The sequence below is a fragment of the Diplotaxodon limnothrissa genome, linkage group LG7, assembly GCF_057381915.1.
Source record: "Diplotaxodon limnothrissa isolate DT_005_m linkage group LG7, D_limnothrissa_male_GT1.1, whole genome shotgun sequence".
NCBI classification, from domain to species: Eukaryota; Metazoa; Chordata; class Actinopteri; order Cichliformes; family Cichlidae; genus Diplotaxodon; species Diplotaxodon limnothrissa.
Window position 1 is genome coordinate 34,394,517 of NC_140602.1, and position 20,120 is coordinate 34,414,636.

A 20,120-nucleotide genomic window follows, 5' to 3' on the forward strand; every position below is an offset into this window, starting at 1 on the left:
ATCCATTTCCCTTTATCTATGCGCTGGAGTGCTGGAGCCTATCCCAGCTGTCACAGGGCATGAGGGAGAGGACAATCTAGGCAGTTTGTTAGACCATTGCTAGGCCAACGCAGAAACATCAATGTTTTTTAATGCTAGCATTTGGTGTCACAGCGCCCCTTTGTGGCCAAAACACATCACAACCATTGCTCACTTTACATGAAACATCAGGAATTTGCAGCAGATTTCTGATTTCCTTTTACAGATGCTTGATCCCTTAGAGAGTTTGGTAGATTTTTTTTTAGAAAGTTTTCCATGATGGAAATATCTCACTGAGTGTAGATTTGTCAAGGTGAGAGTCTAGTTTGTATAGTTTTCTCCATGTTTAAGGTGCAGTCCAGTGCACAGTCTTCTGCACTGATTTCAGCTGCTTTGGTGTCCTCTGGTTTCAGTTACAGTTCAGTAAGCCGCCTGTGAAAGTGCTCACGTCTTTGTGTAGGGCTTCTGGAGACACAGTGAGCCGTGGTGAGGAAGAGGTCGGTAGTGGTAGTGTTCGATCAGTGTAGACAGATTGGGGAAGGTCAAATCAGCTTCCAGAAATATACAGTCACCCTGCCAAAACACCCAACAGGAAGCTTTATTAGTCTGACCTGTAACTTACTTACAAAACATAATAGGCACTTATACCATACAGCTAAAATACAACAGCAGGTTTCTTACCTCTTCAAACAGTCTGTAGTTTCTGGCTTTGCCTATACTGATGTCCCACACCACCAGCACCTGGATAACACACCAAAAATGATTTTATTTAGGCCTAAATATCAGAAGCTCTTCTATTATTATTAAAATAATACTGTCTACCCACAAACTGTAAAAAATAAAAATGAAGTATTCAGAAAATGGACACATTTATTGATTAGATCATATTGACTGTTACTGTTTACAATTATTATTAAACCTTTTACAGCAGCGAGATAGATTTTTCAGCCCAGAATGACAAAAGATATTTCATATATGGCAATCATAATCATTAGCTTTCAGAGCTTCAGAGTTACTTAATGTTAAGTATCTATCAGTAACACAAATTTCCATTATGCTGTACTGGAAACTATTTTTTTAAAATTTATTTTTACCTTTGTTGTTTTGGTTCCTGATTTTCTGATGGCGTACAGTCCATCTTGTGGAGGAGTTGGACTCTCTTTGAATAACCTACAAACAGAAAAATGATCACCAGTTATGAGTTATCAGAGGAAAACATAAAGCAACTGCCCCATGTTAAAAGTCACTTTAAATTTAGCACTTAAATAAGTAGTAGTAGTTCAGTTAAAACTGAAGTGAGGCTCATAGAAAGAAAAACACACGCAGAAAGAAATGCACTGTTTTGCCACTACAGGGCAGAAAAAACAAAAAGCAGCACTGCTTAGTTTACTGAAGAACCGTTTCAGCTTCCAGCTAAATGTAAAAACTAAAGGTGAGATACGTACTTTTCTACGAAGCTGGTTTCATTCGAATCAATGAACACAGAGTCTGGCAGCTGGACCTGCAGATACAGAAACAACTGATTAAACTCAATTCATTACTGATACTAGGCTCTCACGAGGCTGAGATCTCTGCTCAGATATACAGCAGTGAAACATAAAGAACAAAATTGTGTGTTATAATAACTACACAGGTCACATAAAGATACTACAATTTAGATCATAAGCATGTCGGCCTGGCACTGCCTGTAACAAAGCATGGCTCAAATTTCAATATCTTGTTTCAGTGTTTAATAAAAATTGAATTGCTTCAACTTCATGATTTGAAAAATTGGCATAAAATAGTGTTGTTTTAGCAGAAAATGAGATTATTATGATTGGATTATGACTTCCTCCCACCTGAGCACCTCAGAATCAGCTGATGCTGTGATTTGTGTTTCTTTTTCGTTTGCTTTAGTGAATTTTGAAGGCAGTTCATAAAGACTAATATGCAGCCCAGATAAAATGACTTTTAAAACAAAAGGGATTTCCCTGGGCTCAGTCATGATGATACAAGCGGTTATCTAAAGCAGCATGTATTTCCACAGTAATTTAGCATTTTTATCAGCTGACACATCATTTCAGTCTCTCTTACATTCTCATAGTCTTCGTCAGAGTCGTACGCGGTCGAGTCTCGTTTCCTCCTGAAATCTGCAGTTTCGTCGTTGATGGAACGGAAGCTCTGGCCCTCTGGAGATGTTCTTCTGGTGAAAAAACATGCCTTAGTGATGCAGGGAAACTTTTATGTTGTCTTTACATACCTATTTTATACAGGAACCAACAAAACAGTGTCAGTAAGACAGCTTTAGAATGATTGTGGATGTTTTCCTTTCAATTAATTTTTTGATCATAAAAATCAACCTGAATTTCACTGTTTAAGTCAGACTTACTGAAACGGTGTTCCTGGCGACTTGGGCCTGGGTGGAGCCGTTGATGGCTTGACTCCTACTAAAGGTAAAGGAGGTTTGGGTATAGATGGCTTATTGAGTAGTCCAGGTTTAGGTAGCGGGGAGTGTGAAGGGTGACTGGAGGACATTAGATTGAGAGATACATTTGTGTTTGGGCATGGTGGAACCGGCATGTTCGGCTTATTACGGCGGTAGCTGTTTTCTAGTGACTGGCTCCCGCCAGAGTGAGGGGGACAGGGGCCATTTAGGATTAGCCTGTCTAGTTTTTCACAGATGGGCAAAGTAGCTGGTGACTGGACTGAAACAGACGGCGTAGGCCTCCAGTCTCTTTTGTCATTTGCTGTTACTCCCACGGAGGTTGACCTGCCTGGTTTCTTTGCATTGGGAGGAATAGGTGGAGGTGTGGAAGGAAAAGGATTCTGTAAGTGAGGGGCAAAAGGTAAAGGTGGGGGTGGGCCTTTGGTAGACTCCTTCTTTATGCACGGAGAGGGTGGACAAGGTGAAGGTTTCCTGTGGAGCGGAGAGGTAGGGGCTTTCAGTTGTAATGGGATGGGAGGGTGGAGGCTTTTTTGGCCTGGACTGGAGTCTTGATGGTGGGGGAATGTCACTGGCACAGGTGGAGGAGGGTAAGAGGGCGGTGGACCTGTGGGTCGACCTGACGAGGTAATGAATAGAGAGAGTCAGTATTGCTTCCTGTTTCAGGTAAAGATCTTTGTGTTAAGGAGCCATAAGTACAGGGAAAGAATATGAGGTGGTCACCTGAAGATGTTGGCGAACATTCACTGTCTGGCTTCAGATAGTCCTCCTCATCGTCATCATCATCGTCATCACTGTAATCTTCACATAGAAAGAAGAGGTGCAACAATTTATTAATGCACAAATGCCATATAAGCTTTTATCTTATCCATGGATATTCATTATTGCTGTCTTACTAATTTCGGTGGTATCAACAAGATGTTTCACATCCATCGGCCTCTCGATTGTGCCATAGAAACTGTCTGCATCTGAATCTGAGTCACTGTCACAAACAAAGATGGAGACATAATTAACAAATAATATGCCAAAAAATGGATTTTATTGACTGCAGGCTCACTGAGATTTCAATGAAAGTACGCGAGCAAGAAAAATCTAAATTAGGTAGAAAAGGTCCCACTGAAAAACGTAGATGACTAATGAAGCATAAATGGTATAAAATTATTTTTAGACACGTTTTTCCATTATTTTTTTTCTTTCAGCTTTTATAGAGGTGGTCACACTTGCTGATGATTGGCTAACTGTGCATTTAATTGACCACACCTGGCTGCTATTACCTCTTAATTCCTATGGAAGCAGTAAGGCTGTACTTGGGTTTTCACAGCACTAAGTACTTTATTTGTCCCATGTCTGTAGTTTTCTTACAACAATGCATGTATAATCTATATTTTTATAGAGTGGTGAAATATGACCGAGTTCGCTGAGGTTACCTTGGTAGGTGGGACTCTTTCCTGTCGTTATAGTGGTCTATTTCTTTCCGAAGGTATCGCATCCATTTCTGTAAGACATCAAGCAAAATACAACACGTGACAATGTGAAACTGCAGCATTTAAATTAAAACAAACCCCAAACAATTTTAGCATAAAGACTGAAATAATACCATAGTTGAGACAAAGGCAAAGACTAAAAATTCTTCTCAGGCTCTAAAGTTATGCTAAGTTCTCAATAAATCGCTTGGCAGGGAGGTCAAATTTTTGTACTCTTACCCTCCTCTCATCCTCACTGGCTGCTGAGAAGAACCACGTCCTGTGTTTCTTACTGAAGTGGACGATCTTGAAAGGAAAAACATTGCTCGATGTTGTCTCCTCTGCTGCTCTCATCACTCTGAAGAAGAGGACAAATGTAAGATATATTAGTGCTCCACATTATTTGATGTCATGGGAAATGTGCAATAACAGCAACAAAGAACACCTGGGTGCTGCTAATGAGCCCCCTGTAATTGATATAATACAACCTTATTTGGATGTAATATACATAAGTATGAAAGAGATCAAGGAGTTTGTTGTAAATAATTTTAGTCTGAATTATTGCTGAATCACTGGCATTGATTGAGGCTGGGATCAGACAACCTTCTTCCCTCCTTAAAGCCCCATTCACACATACTGTATAGACTAGGAAATGCAACAAGATGGCAATCACTCTCTGTGGGGAAGCCCTGAAGAAACATCCTGAGCTTCTTCACCATCCCTTCATCAATCAAATGTCACAAAGCAGCAAACATGAGGGAATCTAAATACGGCGATGTTTTGATGGGGATGTTTGCCACACTTTTTGTGAGGCAGCTGTTATCTGCTAAGTGTTGCTTCCTGGGGACTTTTTCAGGTGCCCTGACAGCTGCCTACTGTAAACACTCCCTCCCTCTCCCTCTCTCTTGATGGCAGCCTGGCCAGCTATCTACATATATTTGTTCTTTTCAGTTTTAAGAACACTCCTTTATATACCCTTGAGCTCAGGTCTAACATTCCTGGAGCTTCAGGTGTACTCGGTACTGAAGGCCCATTTTTAAAGCAAGTACTTAACCTTTTCCTGCATTAAACCTTATTATCTACAATTACCATTTACATAGATGTCATGCTGTAATAAAGCTTAAATTAAACCGGTGGGATGTGAGCGTCGCTGGAGCTGAGACCCAGAATAATAAAGCCCCGAATAAGCACACAAGTATGTTTATTTATGTAGGAAAATGTCTTCTACTGACCTGTTGTAGCCATTGAGAGAAAACGCCCCCTGTGGTGCAGCAGAGGTACTGCTCTTAAAGTAGTACACGCAGCCCTTGTGGATGATGATGTACCTCAGTGGCCCTGTAAGGCAAGCAATATGTATTAAGAATGTTTTCATGGTGGTGTAAAAGGTGCTGTATCAGTGATGAGAATGTAAGTGGATATTGCTCTTTCATGTCTGCCTTTCAACTCACATTTCATTAGGCTGAATTGGCTGCCTCCCTTCTTGTGGAGGTATCCTGCAGTGGCTACCCCTCCTGGCATGGTGAGGAGGTTCTGAGCCCCAATGGCTCGCATTGGCACCGGCCAGCACATCTCTGGAGATGACATGGTTCTACGGCAGAGCAAAGGACAGAATATTTTTCTGTCAGTCAGGTGAAACTGTAATCTCTCTAGTCGCACAAGATCGCAGAAATGAATAAGGAAATGAACGCCAGCATAAATAAGCTAACAAACAAAAACCAAGTAGCTTCAAGGAGGCAGCACAGAGGCAGGACCACATCCTCTCTGCTAGCAAACCTGCTTCCTATCCCCTTTAGCTTGAGGACGTTCTGAGCTACATCAGCTCTCACACAGAAAACTAGAAGGCACTCAGCAGTTCGTAACAAAACAAAAACATGACTTATTTGTTCTCCCATATACCCTGAAACATATTTGGAGCAGAGATGGCGATAAGACCACCTCAGACTTAAGACCGGCCACTCAAAACATCCAACGGCGAAGCCTGTTTTTGGGCTGTGAACGCTCATAGAAGTGGAATTATAAAGTGATGAACAGATTAGTACTCATAAAACACCTCTCTACTCAGCTGTGCACTCAAAGCAGCTTCTACTACAAGTCTCATTCACACAGTCACACATTCATACTGAGCTTTTATCCAAGCCTAAGTGCTTTCCAACATTTATGCAGGCAGCAGGGGAAACTCGGGGTTCAGTATCTTGCCCAAAGATTAGCCGTCCTGGAAACACCTAAACCAAATAACTAGTCCTGAGCAGAACCATTTCTCAACAGCTATTAAATATTAATTATTTCATGATTTATATCATCAATAAAAAAAACAGCATTTATTTTGTAGAATTAAAAATCGGTTAGTTAATGACTGCCCGATAAGCAGTCATGACAGGGAGTGAGTAAAACAAAATGACTATTTCACTCCATTTCTGTTAATCTAAAATAAATTACATTTATTACTCAGTCAAATTCCATAGTAACATGAGTAATGCTCGGCTACTAGTCTGGTGTGAATAGGAATCTCTAATCATTAGTTGTGAATCAAAAGTCACAAACTAAAGACAAACAAATTGTGACACTGTCAGAAATGAAGGATTAACTAAGATAACATATCATGTGCTATGAAACTCTATACTGCTAATGGGACACATGCCAGTGGACTAGCAGATGGAGAGTTATAGCCATGCTGTGTCCACTGTGCTGCTCAGGAAATGCTGCCTGGCTTGGGTAGCTCACCACAGCTGGACAAAGATCACTAAAAGAATGAAACATCTTTTCGTCAATTTCAAAAACTTTTCTTCTGCAAATTCCTGCTCTTACACCTGATGCAGGTGTTGCCTACCTCCTGTTGAGCTTCTTGGTGAAGATCTGAATGGCAGCGTTCTTCCTCAGTATGCTGACTGTGGAGGCTAACATAGTAGAAGCTAAAGCTGGCAGGATATCCATAATAGAAACAAGAAACCTTTTGTTTCTTTCCTCTGTGGCATTTACTGTCCCATCAAATCCAAACTGAGGGCGATTTAGCCATCCAATTTTTAAGTCTGTCTTATTTTCTGCTTTTTGCTGCAGCTCTCTCTGACGGCCTCTGCTGATATCTATCTGTCTCACTCATAAAGACACTCAGACTAAGGTGGTGGACCTACGTAACAGGAACCTTGAATTTTTGCATGGGCAAAGGCACATATTTAGTTCACACAGGAAATGCATAACATCCTGTGTCCTTTTTTGAGTCTTCAAGGTGTAATGTGAAAAAAAAAATAAAAATGTGGGTGTGATAGAAAGAGACAGGGGGGTGGGGGTAGTGAAAATAAACATTACTTCATGACCTAAAGTGTTTATGTATAACTTGCAGTTTATCACCAGCATCTGCTAGCCTGAGTTGGAAAGAAGTCAAGGAATGAAGTATTTAGGAGGATTTAGTTGGTGCCAAAATCCACCCCCTTTCCCTGAGATAAAAAGACCTTGAGAATTAAATGGGCATGCATTCATTTACTGATGTTGAAGCGCAGATCCTGGCAGGGCTGCTTTAAAAAAACAAGACACCTTGAAAATGACTCATGCCAAAGTCAGTTTTTGTGTTATGCTTTAGACTTCAGAGTATTTCAAATAAACTAGGTGAGGCGATGATGAATGAATGAGGATAAACACCCCACACTTTAGAGTAAAATTTAATTACATGCAGGAGATAAAAAATAAAAAAAGAGCGACTTAAAGCTCTGCTTATTTCTGAAGGTCTGTTTTTAGAAAAAAATAAACTGTTGCAGGAACGTGGGCTAACTGGGATATCTTTGAACATCAGGACTTGGAAATGTTCACAGACGGTGTCCTCTGCTATATAAAACACTGCATAGACACTGTTACAGCAGTCAAACGGATCCGGGCTTATCCCAACCAAAAGCCCTGGATGACCCGGGAGGTCAGGCAGCTGCTGAAGGAGAGGAACATTGCGTTCAGGTCTGGCAACAGGGATTACTACACCACAGCCCGATCCAACCTGAAGAGAGGCATCAGAGAGGCAAAGGGGGACTATAGGAGGAGGATCGAGGACCATTTGAAGAGTAATACCAGCCGGCAGGTGTGGCAAGGCATCCAGCACCTAACCAACTATAAGATCAATCTTGGAGCTGCGGACGGTGACCTGGAGCTGGCAGAGGAGCTGAATATCTTCTTTGCCCGCTTTGAGACCAGGGTACCGGAGGTATTGGAGCCACAGCAGCAACACGCCACCCATAGCAGCACCACCCTCACCCTGGAAGAGCACGAGGTGAGGCGCATGCTGCAGGCTGTTAACCCGAGGAAGGCGGCGGGTCCTGATGGTGTGCCAGGTCGAATATTGAGGGATTGTGCAGGACAGCTGGCTGGGATCTTCACCAGGATTTTCAACAAATCCCTCGCACAGGCGACTGTCCCACTCTGCCTGAAGTCCTCCACCATAGTCCCCTTGCCTAAGAAGCCCCACATCACCGGCCTGAATGACTACAGACCGGTGGCACTCACCCCAGTGGTAATGAAATGCTTTGAGAAGCTGGTCCGCAGACACATCACAGCAGCCCTGCCCCGCAGCCTGGATCCACACCAGTTTGCCTACAGAGCAAACCGATCCACGGAAGACGCTGTAGCCACAGCACTCCATGCTGCATTAACTCACCTGGAAGAGCATGGTAGCTATGTGCGGATGCTCTTCGTGGATTACTGCTCAGCTTTTAACACCATCCTTCCACACAAACTGGTGGCCAAGCTACAAGACCTGGGGCTTCCATACAGCACCTGCATGTGGATCAATAGCTTCCTCTCGGGCCGTAGACAGAGAGTCAGAGTTGGCCATCACACATCCTCAGCCCTGAGTCTCAGCACTGGCTCACCCCAGGGCTGTGTGCTCAGTCCACTGCTCTACTCTCTCTACACACACGACTGCACTCCTCGCCACCACAGCAACATCTTTGTGAAATTTGCAGATGACACCACAGTGGTGGGGCTCATTTCCAAGGGAGACGAGTCTACGTACAGAGACGAGGTGGAGCAGCTGACGTCATGGTGTAAGGCCAATAACCTCCTCCTCAACACTTCAAAAACCAAAGAACTCATAATAGACTTCAGAAGGAAAAAGGCAGAGATCCAACCACTATTCATAAATGGGGACTGTGTAGAAAGGGTGGCAAGCTTCCGCTTCCTGGGAGTCAATATAGAGGAGAACCTTTCCTGGAGTGTGAACACCTCCGAGCTGCTGAAAAAGGCCCAACAGAGACTGTACTTCCTGAGAATTCTCAGGAGGAATAACATCACACAGAGACTGCTGGTGTCCTTCTACAGAGCCACCATTGAGAGTGTTCTAACTTACTGCATATGCATCTGGTACACTAGCTGCACAGGGGCTCAGAGGAAAGCACTCCAAGGGATCATTAACACCGCCCAAAAGATCACTGGCTGCCCTCTCCCCACACTGGAAGTTCTACACAACGCCCACTGTTTTAAAAAGGCCCAAAACATCATAAAAGACACCTCACATCCTGGCCACTCCCTGTTCGAACTGTTGCCCTCAGGCAGACGGTACAGGGCAATCAGAGCAAGGACTAATAGACTCAAACACAGCTGTTATCCAACTGCAATAACACATCTGAATACTACAAAAAAATGTCCATCACGCCACTCTTGTGTTAATCTATGCACGGTCTGAAGCATGTGTGTGGGAATGTATGTGAATGTTTTACTGTTATATCTTATTAGTATTTTAAGTATTCTATCTATTTTATTTATTGAATTTTATTGTTTTATTTATATTTTGATATTGCTAGGGATGATGCAATGATCGGGGACCATTCTTAATTTCGTTGTTCTCATGACAATGACAATAAAGTTTCTGATTCTGATTCTGGGCCCCTTTGACTCAACCAATGACAATGTGGTTTCCAAGACATTGTTTGAAGCATACTGTTGATTCAAGCATACTGTTTGATAGTTGGCTAACCTGCTGTTAGCCAACTAGCAAGTGTTGGGTAACACTAACACAACAGCATGGTTTATCATAGGATATTGTATGCACTTACACTTGTTAGTTTGACTGCACTCAAAATAGCGAGCACAAAAACAGAAGTAGGTCGTGTCAGAATCAACTAACCACAGCTAGCATGTTTACATATGTCACACATGCTAGCGATTAGCATGCCAGCTCATGTAGTGAACTATTTGCTCTAATCTGTAGCACCATTTAGGGTGTGCATAAGAGCTCCTCCTCTGTTAGATGTTTTAGTGACCAGGTAACTGAATCATTTAAAATCAGCCTCAGTCTCTTATATACCAAAGAGATTTAGAGGAAATGTATTTATTCTGCTCTGAATATTCTGAATGGTGAGAATATGATCGAACATAATTAAACAATATTGCTTGATAATGAAGATGAGGAATAGAAATATTGCAACAGTTTAGACTGAAGAAGCTGTGGTTAGGGCAAAGTCTGCCAGGACTTGCAGCAGCTCCCCCGCTCTGGCAGATCCGCTCCACATCACCACACCCTGGTCATAATTCAACCAAAGTAGCCTACTTTGAGAACTAGAACAAAATGTATTTGCACGGACAGATGGAAGGAGTTAAACCTGTTAGCTGATAACACATGCAGGCCTCAAACACATCACAGGGTGAAACTTCAGCCTGTTTATGACCTCAGTCTGCCCTCCTTCATATCTGTGTGTGTGTGGGGGACTTCAAAAGGACATACCAAAGCTATCTCGTGGTTCGTTTTTCGCCTGGGCCCATGTCATGTTTACTGATAACTATCTGATACAGACCTCAGCACAGACACAAACGAACAGGCACGCCAGACATTCTGCACTTCATCTCATCTCAGCCCGAGTGAGGTCAGCTGCCGCTTATCATCCGATACGGATTTCATGAAGTCCTCATCTTCACGACAGAAACAGCACGATGGCAATGTGACTGCGTACTCAACACCTTTATGTTTTCTGGGAAATGTGTTAATTCTTTTTCCACTGGAGAAAGATCAGAGTCAAAAGTAGTAGTGGGAATTTGTGGGAATTAGCGAACCCTCCAAACCCCCACTGGTTTCTTCTGCAGTTCTCTCCTTGAACTCATGTTTTGTTGTGTCTTTTGTTCAACTCTCATAATCTGCATGGCCGTCAAACTGTATTTAAAAAAGAAACCAAAACATACATGCATCCAAACATCCATAAGCCTCGTATGATACCTAAACTTAAGTTACCTAAGTTACTCAATCATCACTGTAGCATAGTTTGCACACAGTTAGCCAAACAATCCCACAGGTAGCACTGAATATTTGGCCCAAATGTGGCCCACATCAGCACATCTTGACTTGGTTGCTTCAACTTAGCCTAATAATTCAACTTTGCTCTCAAAAATCATATTTAATATCATCCAAATGAAGACATTCTTTAAATATAGCAGAGCAGAGACGGCATGGAAAGGAAATCCTGTCCAAATAAATAAAAAAGAATTTCCCCTAGTAGTGTCGCATTAGATCACTTCCTAACAAGTAAAACAATGAAACACAAAGTTTCCCCATCAGCACGCTGACAGGCTTTCTGGATGCTGATATCACATTTGCTTCTCCCATCATGTGGTTCTTGCATGACTTATTTAATGACCAAAATTTGGTGACCAGAAAAAACCCCATAAAAAAAAAAAAAAACTTCTGCCAAATACAATCGGGCTTGCCGTGGGTTCATCCTGAAAGAACAAAAAAAAGGCAGTGTGATTTAGCTTCAAACCCGCTCACCTCAGCTACTGCTTTTTTAAAGTTCCTGAAGAGATGCTAATCAGAGAACTGCTGTTTCTCAGGAAGAGACTCACAGCCCACATACCAGACACATTCAAACACATTTCCTCTCTGGACACAAACACAATGTCTGCCCCGAGCGGTAGTTTAAAATTATCTTCCACATTTAAACTGTGTGCCAGTGCCTATTTGCTCTTCACCTGAGATGGAAGTTAAAGTTTAGTTCAATGCCTGCAAATTAATCAAGAGTAGAAATCAGCAGACATCGTGACAAAAGTAAATAGAATCCAGCTATCATTCACGTAGCATCTAAATTTGTCTTCCCGAGAAGATGACTGTGAAAAAACTACTGCAGGAAAAAGACAAAGACAACGAAATGCCGGGCCAACGATTCAAGTCGTACACAACGTGTCCTCATCTCAGATACGCTCTCCAGCAAGCTGAAGAAACTCAGAAGAGGGCATGAAGACACTATAGGCTGCATGGTGTAATGTGTGGACTCATGTTAGCAGGCTGACTGTTCATTTTCAAATTGAAATTGAAACTAGTTCAGTTTTCGAATGGAAATCCCCCGATGATTCAAGTCCTAGGAACTGTTTGTGTGAGCTCATAGAACAGTGCTGTTGCAAAGGAATACAAGCAAACTCTTTCTAATTAACAGAATACAGCACAGTATGTTCCACTGGATGACATTAGATTTCAAATTAAATGGGTTAAAGTTGTAACTTATAGTGATACAATATAAATTAAAACAAATGCAGAGACTTTAACATGATCTTTTTATTGAAGAAGCTTTCTGTGCTCAACCTAACTTATCCTCATATTATGGGACCTTTAAGGCACAGCTCAGGGGAAGAAAACCTTTACTGCCAAAAGTACTCCATGATTGAAAAGCCTCGTTCATCCACCAGCATGGATGTGAAAAGCCTTAAATTAAACCTGAGAAGGAATACTTCCCCTCTCTAATGTTTTCATTGGGTTTCTGTATGTTTTTGTACACCGGACCCTAGCCATTACAGAAACACCTCTAAGTTCCACGAATGTAATGCGCAATGTTAATCTTGTGGGACTTTAATCAGTAGTTTAACTTGATTGAAAATCATAATCACATTTCTGATGTGTTGCAAGGCTTGTTATATAAAGATATCGAAAAAAGCCATTCCTAGATACACTGCACATGCAGATAGTAGCAACATATCAGTATCATATGAGTAATTATATCCTGTTTATTATCTGTTTGACTGTAATGGTGACCATATTTCAAAATGCCGCATGATATAGTAATACATTAGAAATTTAATTCTCTACAGAAGCCGTAAACCTATCAGGAGTTGACAGTCATAGATCAGATGAGAAAAATTGTCGTTCTCTCATAGACTTCTATACAACCACAATTGTTTACACAACCAGAGGAGTCACCCCCTGCTGGTCTTTGGAAAGAATGCAGCTAAATCCCCCGATTTATAGCAATATAGGAGTTGGATTTGTGAGCTGCACACACAACTGCTATAAAAACCAAAAATCAACTAGAGGAGAGGCTTGTGTGGTTTTTCCTGTTGCGTTCTTTTGTTGTGAGCTATCATTTTATTCACAGACCACAGATCAAACTAAGATGTGCACAGACGCATACACAAGTCCATCACTGTCTACGTGTCACAGATCTCGGCAGCTGTCAGGTGTCTACAACAAAAAAAGCACGCCGCTAACCAATGTCCACGCAAAGTGCGTGCTTCGTGCTTAGACCAGATAACGAAGACCCTCACTGCTCACAACCTCAGGCTGACTCAAAGGTCACAGGTAACCGCTGACACAGCTGCAGCCAATGCAGATTGTCCCATCCAGGAAACGGTGTCATTGTGCTGTGTTTGATGTCTGCAGTGAACTGCACCTCCCCTATGACCGACCACAATGGTTCCTCCATTAGTTCAGCTTCACTTTTTGCAGGTGTGAACACATGAATAGAAACTTTGGGTTTACCTCAAGTCATCAGTGTTCTTTTACTCACTTCTGTGAAGCTGTCCAGGTGATAATGATTAACACAGCTAAAGTGTTAACGGCACAGATCTTATAAATTTGCTTGCTGCTTTTTCCCACGGATACCTTCTTAGAGTTGAGAATACTTTTTATAAACACCATCATGTGTTACTTCCAGGAAATAGCCCTAACCAGCCTTAATCTGGATATATCTGTAACTTCAATAAAAGATGGGTTTCTTCTTTTTGACATGTGTGATCTTTCATCAGGTTTATGGCCCAGATGCTGAGCAACCACCGATTCTAGGGGCCTTTTTCTTTTTTCTTTTTTTTTTTAAAGCTTTTATTTTAAGAAAAAACTACAATCATTAAGTTAGCCAATGTATGTACAGTTGAAAGAAGTTAAAAATGGATTAAAGAACCAGTCATTAAGATCTTTAGCTGTTCAGCTGATATGTCTACTAGTGTTAACAGGGGAAAGAGCTGCTGTAGATTGGGTACAGTCAAAATTATTGCAAAAGTGTGCAATGATATTTTGCAATGGTTGATTTAAAGAGATGGGCTGGGTCTTCAACCAGCCCCACACAAAGTGACTTTGTTGTCTCAACATGGTAATAAAATAGCAATAAGACTGAGTCAGCTATCAGTTTAGAAGTGAATGGGGTCAAGTTAGCAACTACATACAGTCTGCTTGTGACAACATAACAATTAATACTCATGAATTGGAGAAAAGCGCATATTTGTTGCATATCTCCATACACAGAAATTCAAATTAACTAACTACATTCAGAGTCCAGGATTTTAAACAGATATTCAGAAATTCCTCCAAAAATAGTGACCTTGTTGCTGCAGAATGGCAATTTAACTGCAAGACCAGAACCAGAATACAACCAGCTGGCAGCCAATAGAGTCTAGTCCTACTCTACTGCAAAGAGACGCTTGGCAGATGAGTGTTTTCAGTGCAGTCAGTGAAAAAACGATCATTTGGAGACAGGTTGCCGGTTGATGATCTGTGCAATCACCTTGTGATCAAAAGTGGTTGGCACAACTGCTTTCAATCGGACACCAACAGCAAGAGCATTCGATGGAGTTGCTGCACAACCACTGTCAAGAAGTTGCTAAAAAAAAACTCTACAGTGCTCTATAGTGTGAGACCTGTACCTGCAGGTTAAACATTAAAACTAGTTGGATTTATATGTTTGAGAATTAGAACAGCTTTAGCTTTCAAAAAGCAATACTTTGTGTATAATTTTGGCACTGTAGCTTGTGGAAATGTCTGGCCTTTCCAGTATCATCTCCTCGGTTTTTAATGTAAAATGAATTCAGAGAACAAGTGACCACCGGTGTGTAGGACTGTTTGGTTTTTTATTAACACGGAAAATTGGAAAAGCAGAAGAGAAACAGAAACAAGTCTTTTGCTCTCCACACACACACCTGCAGCGATGGGCTCATAGAAAGCTGAAATAGTAAAAAGCAGGTCCTCTTTCTCTACCTGCATCACTCCTTCCTGTGTCCAAATATGGCAGTGCCACTCAACAGGAACTACACCATCGTCACACTTCTGTAACGGCTGCAGGAAGGATTCCTCTCTGACTGATGCACACAAACACACAGTCTAAGTCTTCAGTTGGAAAGATTCAAAGTGTAAAAATCCTACAGTAGCCGTTTGTAACAAATTACAAACTGTAATTTAGCAAGAAAGAGAAAAAGCGGTGAAGAGAAAGGTACACCGGATGAAAGGAAGGAAGAGAGATAGGATTGAGATTCTGCCGTCTGACTGCATGCCCACCCTCCCCCCACAACGCAGGGGTCGAAAAATGAGAACTCATTTCCCGTAAATGTCTCCTCGTTCTCTCTCTTTCTAACGCAAACCTTGCTGAGGAAATACCGAGGTCCCAGCTGATGACCGTCATGGAAGCTTATCTCCACTGACAAATAAAGTGGATTTTTCTCTGAGGAATCAAATCACCAAAGCTAACAGACTTGGTTTAATTTACCGTATAAAATTCTTTTTTAAAAGCAAACATGGGCCATTGGCAAAGTATCGATCGCCTGTTTTTAGAGGTGAAAGCAATAGATTACAGCTAGCCCAGTTTTTGTAACGAATTCAGGCTATTTTTTGGATGCAAATACTCAGGAAATACAAGTACTTACATTACACTTTGCATGCTTCGTTCTTCCTCTGTCCCCTCAGTGTGCAACAACAACATTCCTGCTTTGACTTTGGTTTTTGAAGAAAGTTGGCATGAAAGTTTCATTTTAAAGCCTCACACCTACGTGCTTTCAGCCTCACCTCTGTGTGTCTGCACCCTCCTGTTTCTCTTCATCTCTTATGCATTCTCTTACAGTTTACAGTCTCACAAACACACTAGGTGTGATTTATAACTGATGACTTGTGTTTGTTATGACTGAGAACTTTTACAGTAGCTCAGCCCTGTTACTGGTTGCTCCTGCATAATGTTATGTAAATCAGTCCTCTCTCGACAAAGTATTCCCAACTGTCTATGTTGTATTTTTGTTATATACTAAATTTTATGATAACGATACCACCATTTCTAGCTCTGTTTTCATACTCTTGGACTCTATTAAAGTAGCTTTGCATCCCATATGGAAAAGATATATATAAATCTTATAAAGTTTGTATCTGTCTTGTATGAAACTTGTATGAAAAGCATACAAGAGTGAAAACAGATATAAGATCCCTTGAAAAATTATATAATGAAACTTGTATGTTTTGTATACTTACTAAAAAAATATATGAAAGTAATGAGAAAGTGGCCACTTTCATGAGTAAATCATGTAAGCCTTATATGATTTATATATGATTTACTCATGAAAGTGGCCACTTTCATGAGTAAATCATATATGTTTTTACTATTTCTTTTCCATATGGGATAATTCACAGTTCATAATAATTCTTAATCATCTTATACTGGAATTTTGGTGAAGTTTTAACCTTTGCGAACAAAAGGTTTAATATCGATCTCTCCTTTTGAATGAGTGCCTCTCATACATGCAATAATCCTTTCTGTCATCGTTGTATTTTTACTCAGTTGTGTATAGTATTTGTATTTGTATTCTATTTTTATCTTATTGTATATTTATTTTATTTTATTCTACTGTATATAGTATTTTATTTTATTCTATTCTGTACAGTTGTGTACTGTATTTATTCTTATTGTATTCTAATTTTTGCCTCATAACTTTTGCACTGTCCACTTCCTGCTGTGACAAAACAAATTTCCCACGTGTGGGACTAATAAAGGTTATCTTATCTTATCTTATCTTATCTTATCTTAATACATTAATAATATATATTGCATCTTGGATTTCTAATTATGTTAGGATATTTATTGGTTATTTAAGTTAAGTTATTTAAGAGGAAGTTTTGTCTTAATGTCATTATGCTTGCATAATGTCGACAAAGAGTCGCAAATCTTGAATTCCTAATCCCGATAGAGCACTGAAGCAAGTTATACTTATTATAGCACAGATTATTTTTTTGTTTTTTTGCACCACCACCTGTGTTTGGAAACCAAATCAAGCTCTGCTGGTAACCTTAAATTAAAACACGTTCCCTTCAAAATCATTTCTGTTGGTCTCACAGATGCTTTCTGTCTGTCCTGAATGAGAACATGTGTTTTGGAAACGTTGTGTACTTGTGTACATTGTAGTTAACTTCAGCTGTGGGGTACTGAACTGCTTTTTGTTTCTTATAGTTTTACGATAATGTTGGTTTGTCAAATGTTCCTATGTCCCCCCTGTTACGAATAAAGTTTCCTTTGGCGTTGGAGCCACAGCTATGGCGGCCGCAGAGCGAGAACAGTTTCATTTCCTGCGAAGCTCGTGTTAGAAGGCTGGAGATATGGTGGGCGCAGATGTCCGTGTCCTGAGGTTGTAGTTTTAGTCAGGATGGTTACTTTCACAAAAAAAACTACTCAGCTAGCCTCAGGAGAAACCTCCCTTTTGAGAAAAATGCACCCAGGTTGCATGTTAAAAATGCTAAGTTGAGAGTGACACACCTGTCTCACTATTGCCATAACCAGGTGCATCAAAAAACATGTGTTTTTGAGGTTTTGTGAATTTTAAAACACCAAAAACAGATGACTGCATTTTTTGCTTGTTTTGCAATGTTCAACCTCTAGACATCTCAGATGCAAAAATAACTGCTCAGGTCTCCAAGAAGTGAAATTATGAAAATGAAGAACTTGCTCTCCCCAATCTCCTTACAAAACTTACTAACAGAGAAGCAGGTAAAATGCTTTCATACATTAATATATCACTCTTCAAATAATGCCACTCACTGTGGACCTTTCATCTTGAATTAGCATCTATCTGTCAAAAATGTGACTCAGTTTTTTGGAACTTGGAAGTGTTTTTTTTTTCTTGCTGTTTACATCCTGGACACGTATCCACAGCTTCAGTGGGTAAAGTCTGTCATTCACCTTGTGAAATATACCTACTAAAGCTCAGCGCGTTCTAAAATAAGACATGACCTAATGTGCCGTGTACTGTCATGGTATTTTGTAACTTGGTTACATCATATCTAGTCTCACTGCTCCTGAGTGCAAACATACGCTCTCTCACATCTTTTCTTTTTGCTTTACTGGAAAAAATATTACATCAGTGCTAATTTTTTTATTCCTGATTGTTTTATTTATTAATTAAAACATCTTGTTTGTCCAGTATTTACTTGATACTCTTGCCATGCTGGTTTTTTTTTTGACTGCACGGGGACAAGGAGTGCTAAAAGTGCAATATGTACTACTTTCACTCCCTCATAAATATCGCTCGAAATAAGCCAAGTTAATGTCCGTTTTATTGAAAAGTTGTAAAATTCATCTGTTTCAAATGCAGTGTGAAAAATGTAGATGTTCGCTTTTGACTTTCCGACTTCTAAACAAGATTTTAACTTTTCTCAGTACTTTAGTCTGAAATGTTGCACTTCACTTAGGAAATCTTAAATTTGCTGTTTACACATTTCAGACAGCAGAGAACGCAAGTTCAAATTCCATTAGTTAGATTATTGTGACAACCAGATCAAACAGCAGCCAGTAAAGATGGTACAAACCTCACTCTTACTTGCGTGGTTTTGCACACCTGAGACCACCGATGATACTCAAGATCATTCAAAAGAACCACTAAATACCAGATATCTGCCACTTGATAAACACAAAAACCAACTAATGAGATAGTCACTACCTCAAACGAGTCTCAGAGCTGATCACCAAACTCAGGCTGGTGAGGACGTGTTCAGTGAAAAAATAAAGATACCAGAAAAGCTGTGTCAGACCCAGCAGTGAGGATAATGTCTGAACTTACATGATGTCCCTTTGTTCCCGAATACACATCCTGGTGCTTGGTTTGGAGCTCCGTGCAAACGACTTCTTCTTCTTTACCGAAGGAGCAGACATGTCGGCGGACATGACAGCGGCAGTACAGGATAATATACCACCATAATTTTCAACCCACGTGGAGAGACGGATATACGGTTGAATGGACTCAAAGTAGAAAGAATCGAGTCAGATTCAAAATCATAAGAGTTGTTATGGGTGGAAGCATGAAAACAGAATGCAGATGAATGGAACTGGAGAAAGGTGTTAACGAAGAAAGAAAAAACAAAAAATAATGAAAGAAATGGATAGATGAGCAGAGAGAACAATCAGCTGTGTCGATTAGGAAGTCTGTTGATGATCTGAACCCCTGATACTCCACCAAGCGTTTCCTGAGGGGGGCTCCTCCTTTAGCTCTGGCACTTCATTGGCTGACTGCTTTCAGCATGTTCCTTCCTGCTTCCTCAAAGACAGCATGCGATAGGCTGCCGCTTGTAGCCCACACTTCTGCAAACACATAGCTCACACACTTGGACACCCAGCTCCTGTGAAAGAAGCCTGGGGACTTTCCGTCGCACAGGACTGGAACAATTCAGAGGTCAAGCACATGGACGCAGACACACAAATGCATCTGAAAACACACACTGAAACAGAGCCGTTCCTCTGTGAGGTTACAGGTGATACTTTCTAGTGTGTAGTAATTCTAAGAGACCCTAACTTCCTTTTGACTCTTAAAACCGACCTGTGGGCACTTTATAAAAGACTAAGAAGGCCTAAATAAAACAGATAAGCTTAGGCAGAAAGCTTGAAGAACGAGTGTTCTATGAGTGTTGCAGTGCATAAATTTGTCACTGATAATGTCTTTCAACTCAGTTTTAATGATGTAGAATAGCTGTGGCAAACACAAGGCCCAGGGGACTAATATTGGGCCGACAGAGACTGGAATCCAGTCTAATAGACGTTTTTTTAAAAAGTGAAGGAGGGCATAAATTTTGATCTTTAAAAATACGGGTCAACAACAACAAAAAGGTTATTCTCTGTGAATTGACTGTGTGCACGTTAGCATATGCTACTTCCAATGCGGAAACTCCTGTGGGGAGCTTTGTTTCCGGTGTCCTATTCGCGCCCTGTTTACGCTCCAAAACAAGTTAAGCAAATGAATGAATCAAGCGGCGATTT

General features: G+C 40.8%; 1 protein-coding gene across 1 annotated transcript; it reads right to left on the minus strand.

The window, feature by feature from the left end:
* Positions 1-227: 227 nt before the first annotated feature.
* Positions 228-19,179, minus strand: sh3bp2 (SH3-domain binding protein 2). The gene is made up of 13 exons (XM_085357967.1): positions 18,931-19,179; positions 5,352-5,491; positions 5,136-5,238; positions 4,144-4,261; positions 3,868-3,935; positions 3,337-3,422; positions 3,164-3,241; positions 2,387-3,059; positions 2,092-2,200; positions 1,464-1,519; positions 1,113-1,188; positions 700-759; positions 228-591 (listed from the first exon to the last, which is right to left on the minus strand). Exons 1-13 carry the CDS (start codon positions 19,032-19,034, stop codon positions 463-465), a joined length of 1,800 nt encoding a protein of 599 aa, XP_085214093.1. The 5' UTR covers positions 19,035-19,179; the 3' UTR covers positions 228-462.
* Positions 19,180-20,120: the final 941 nt, after the last annotated feature.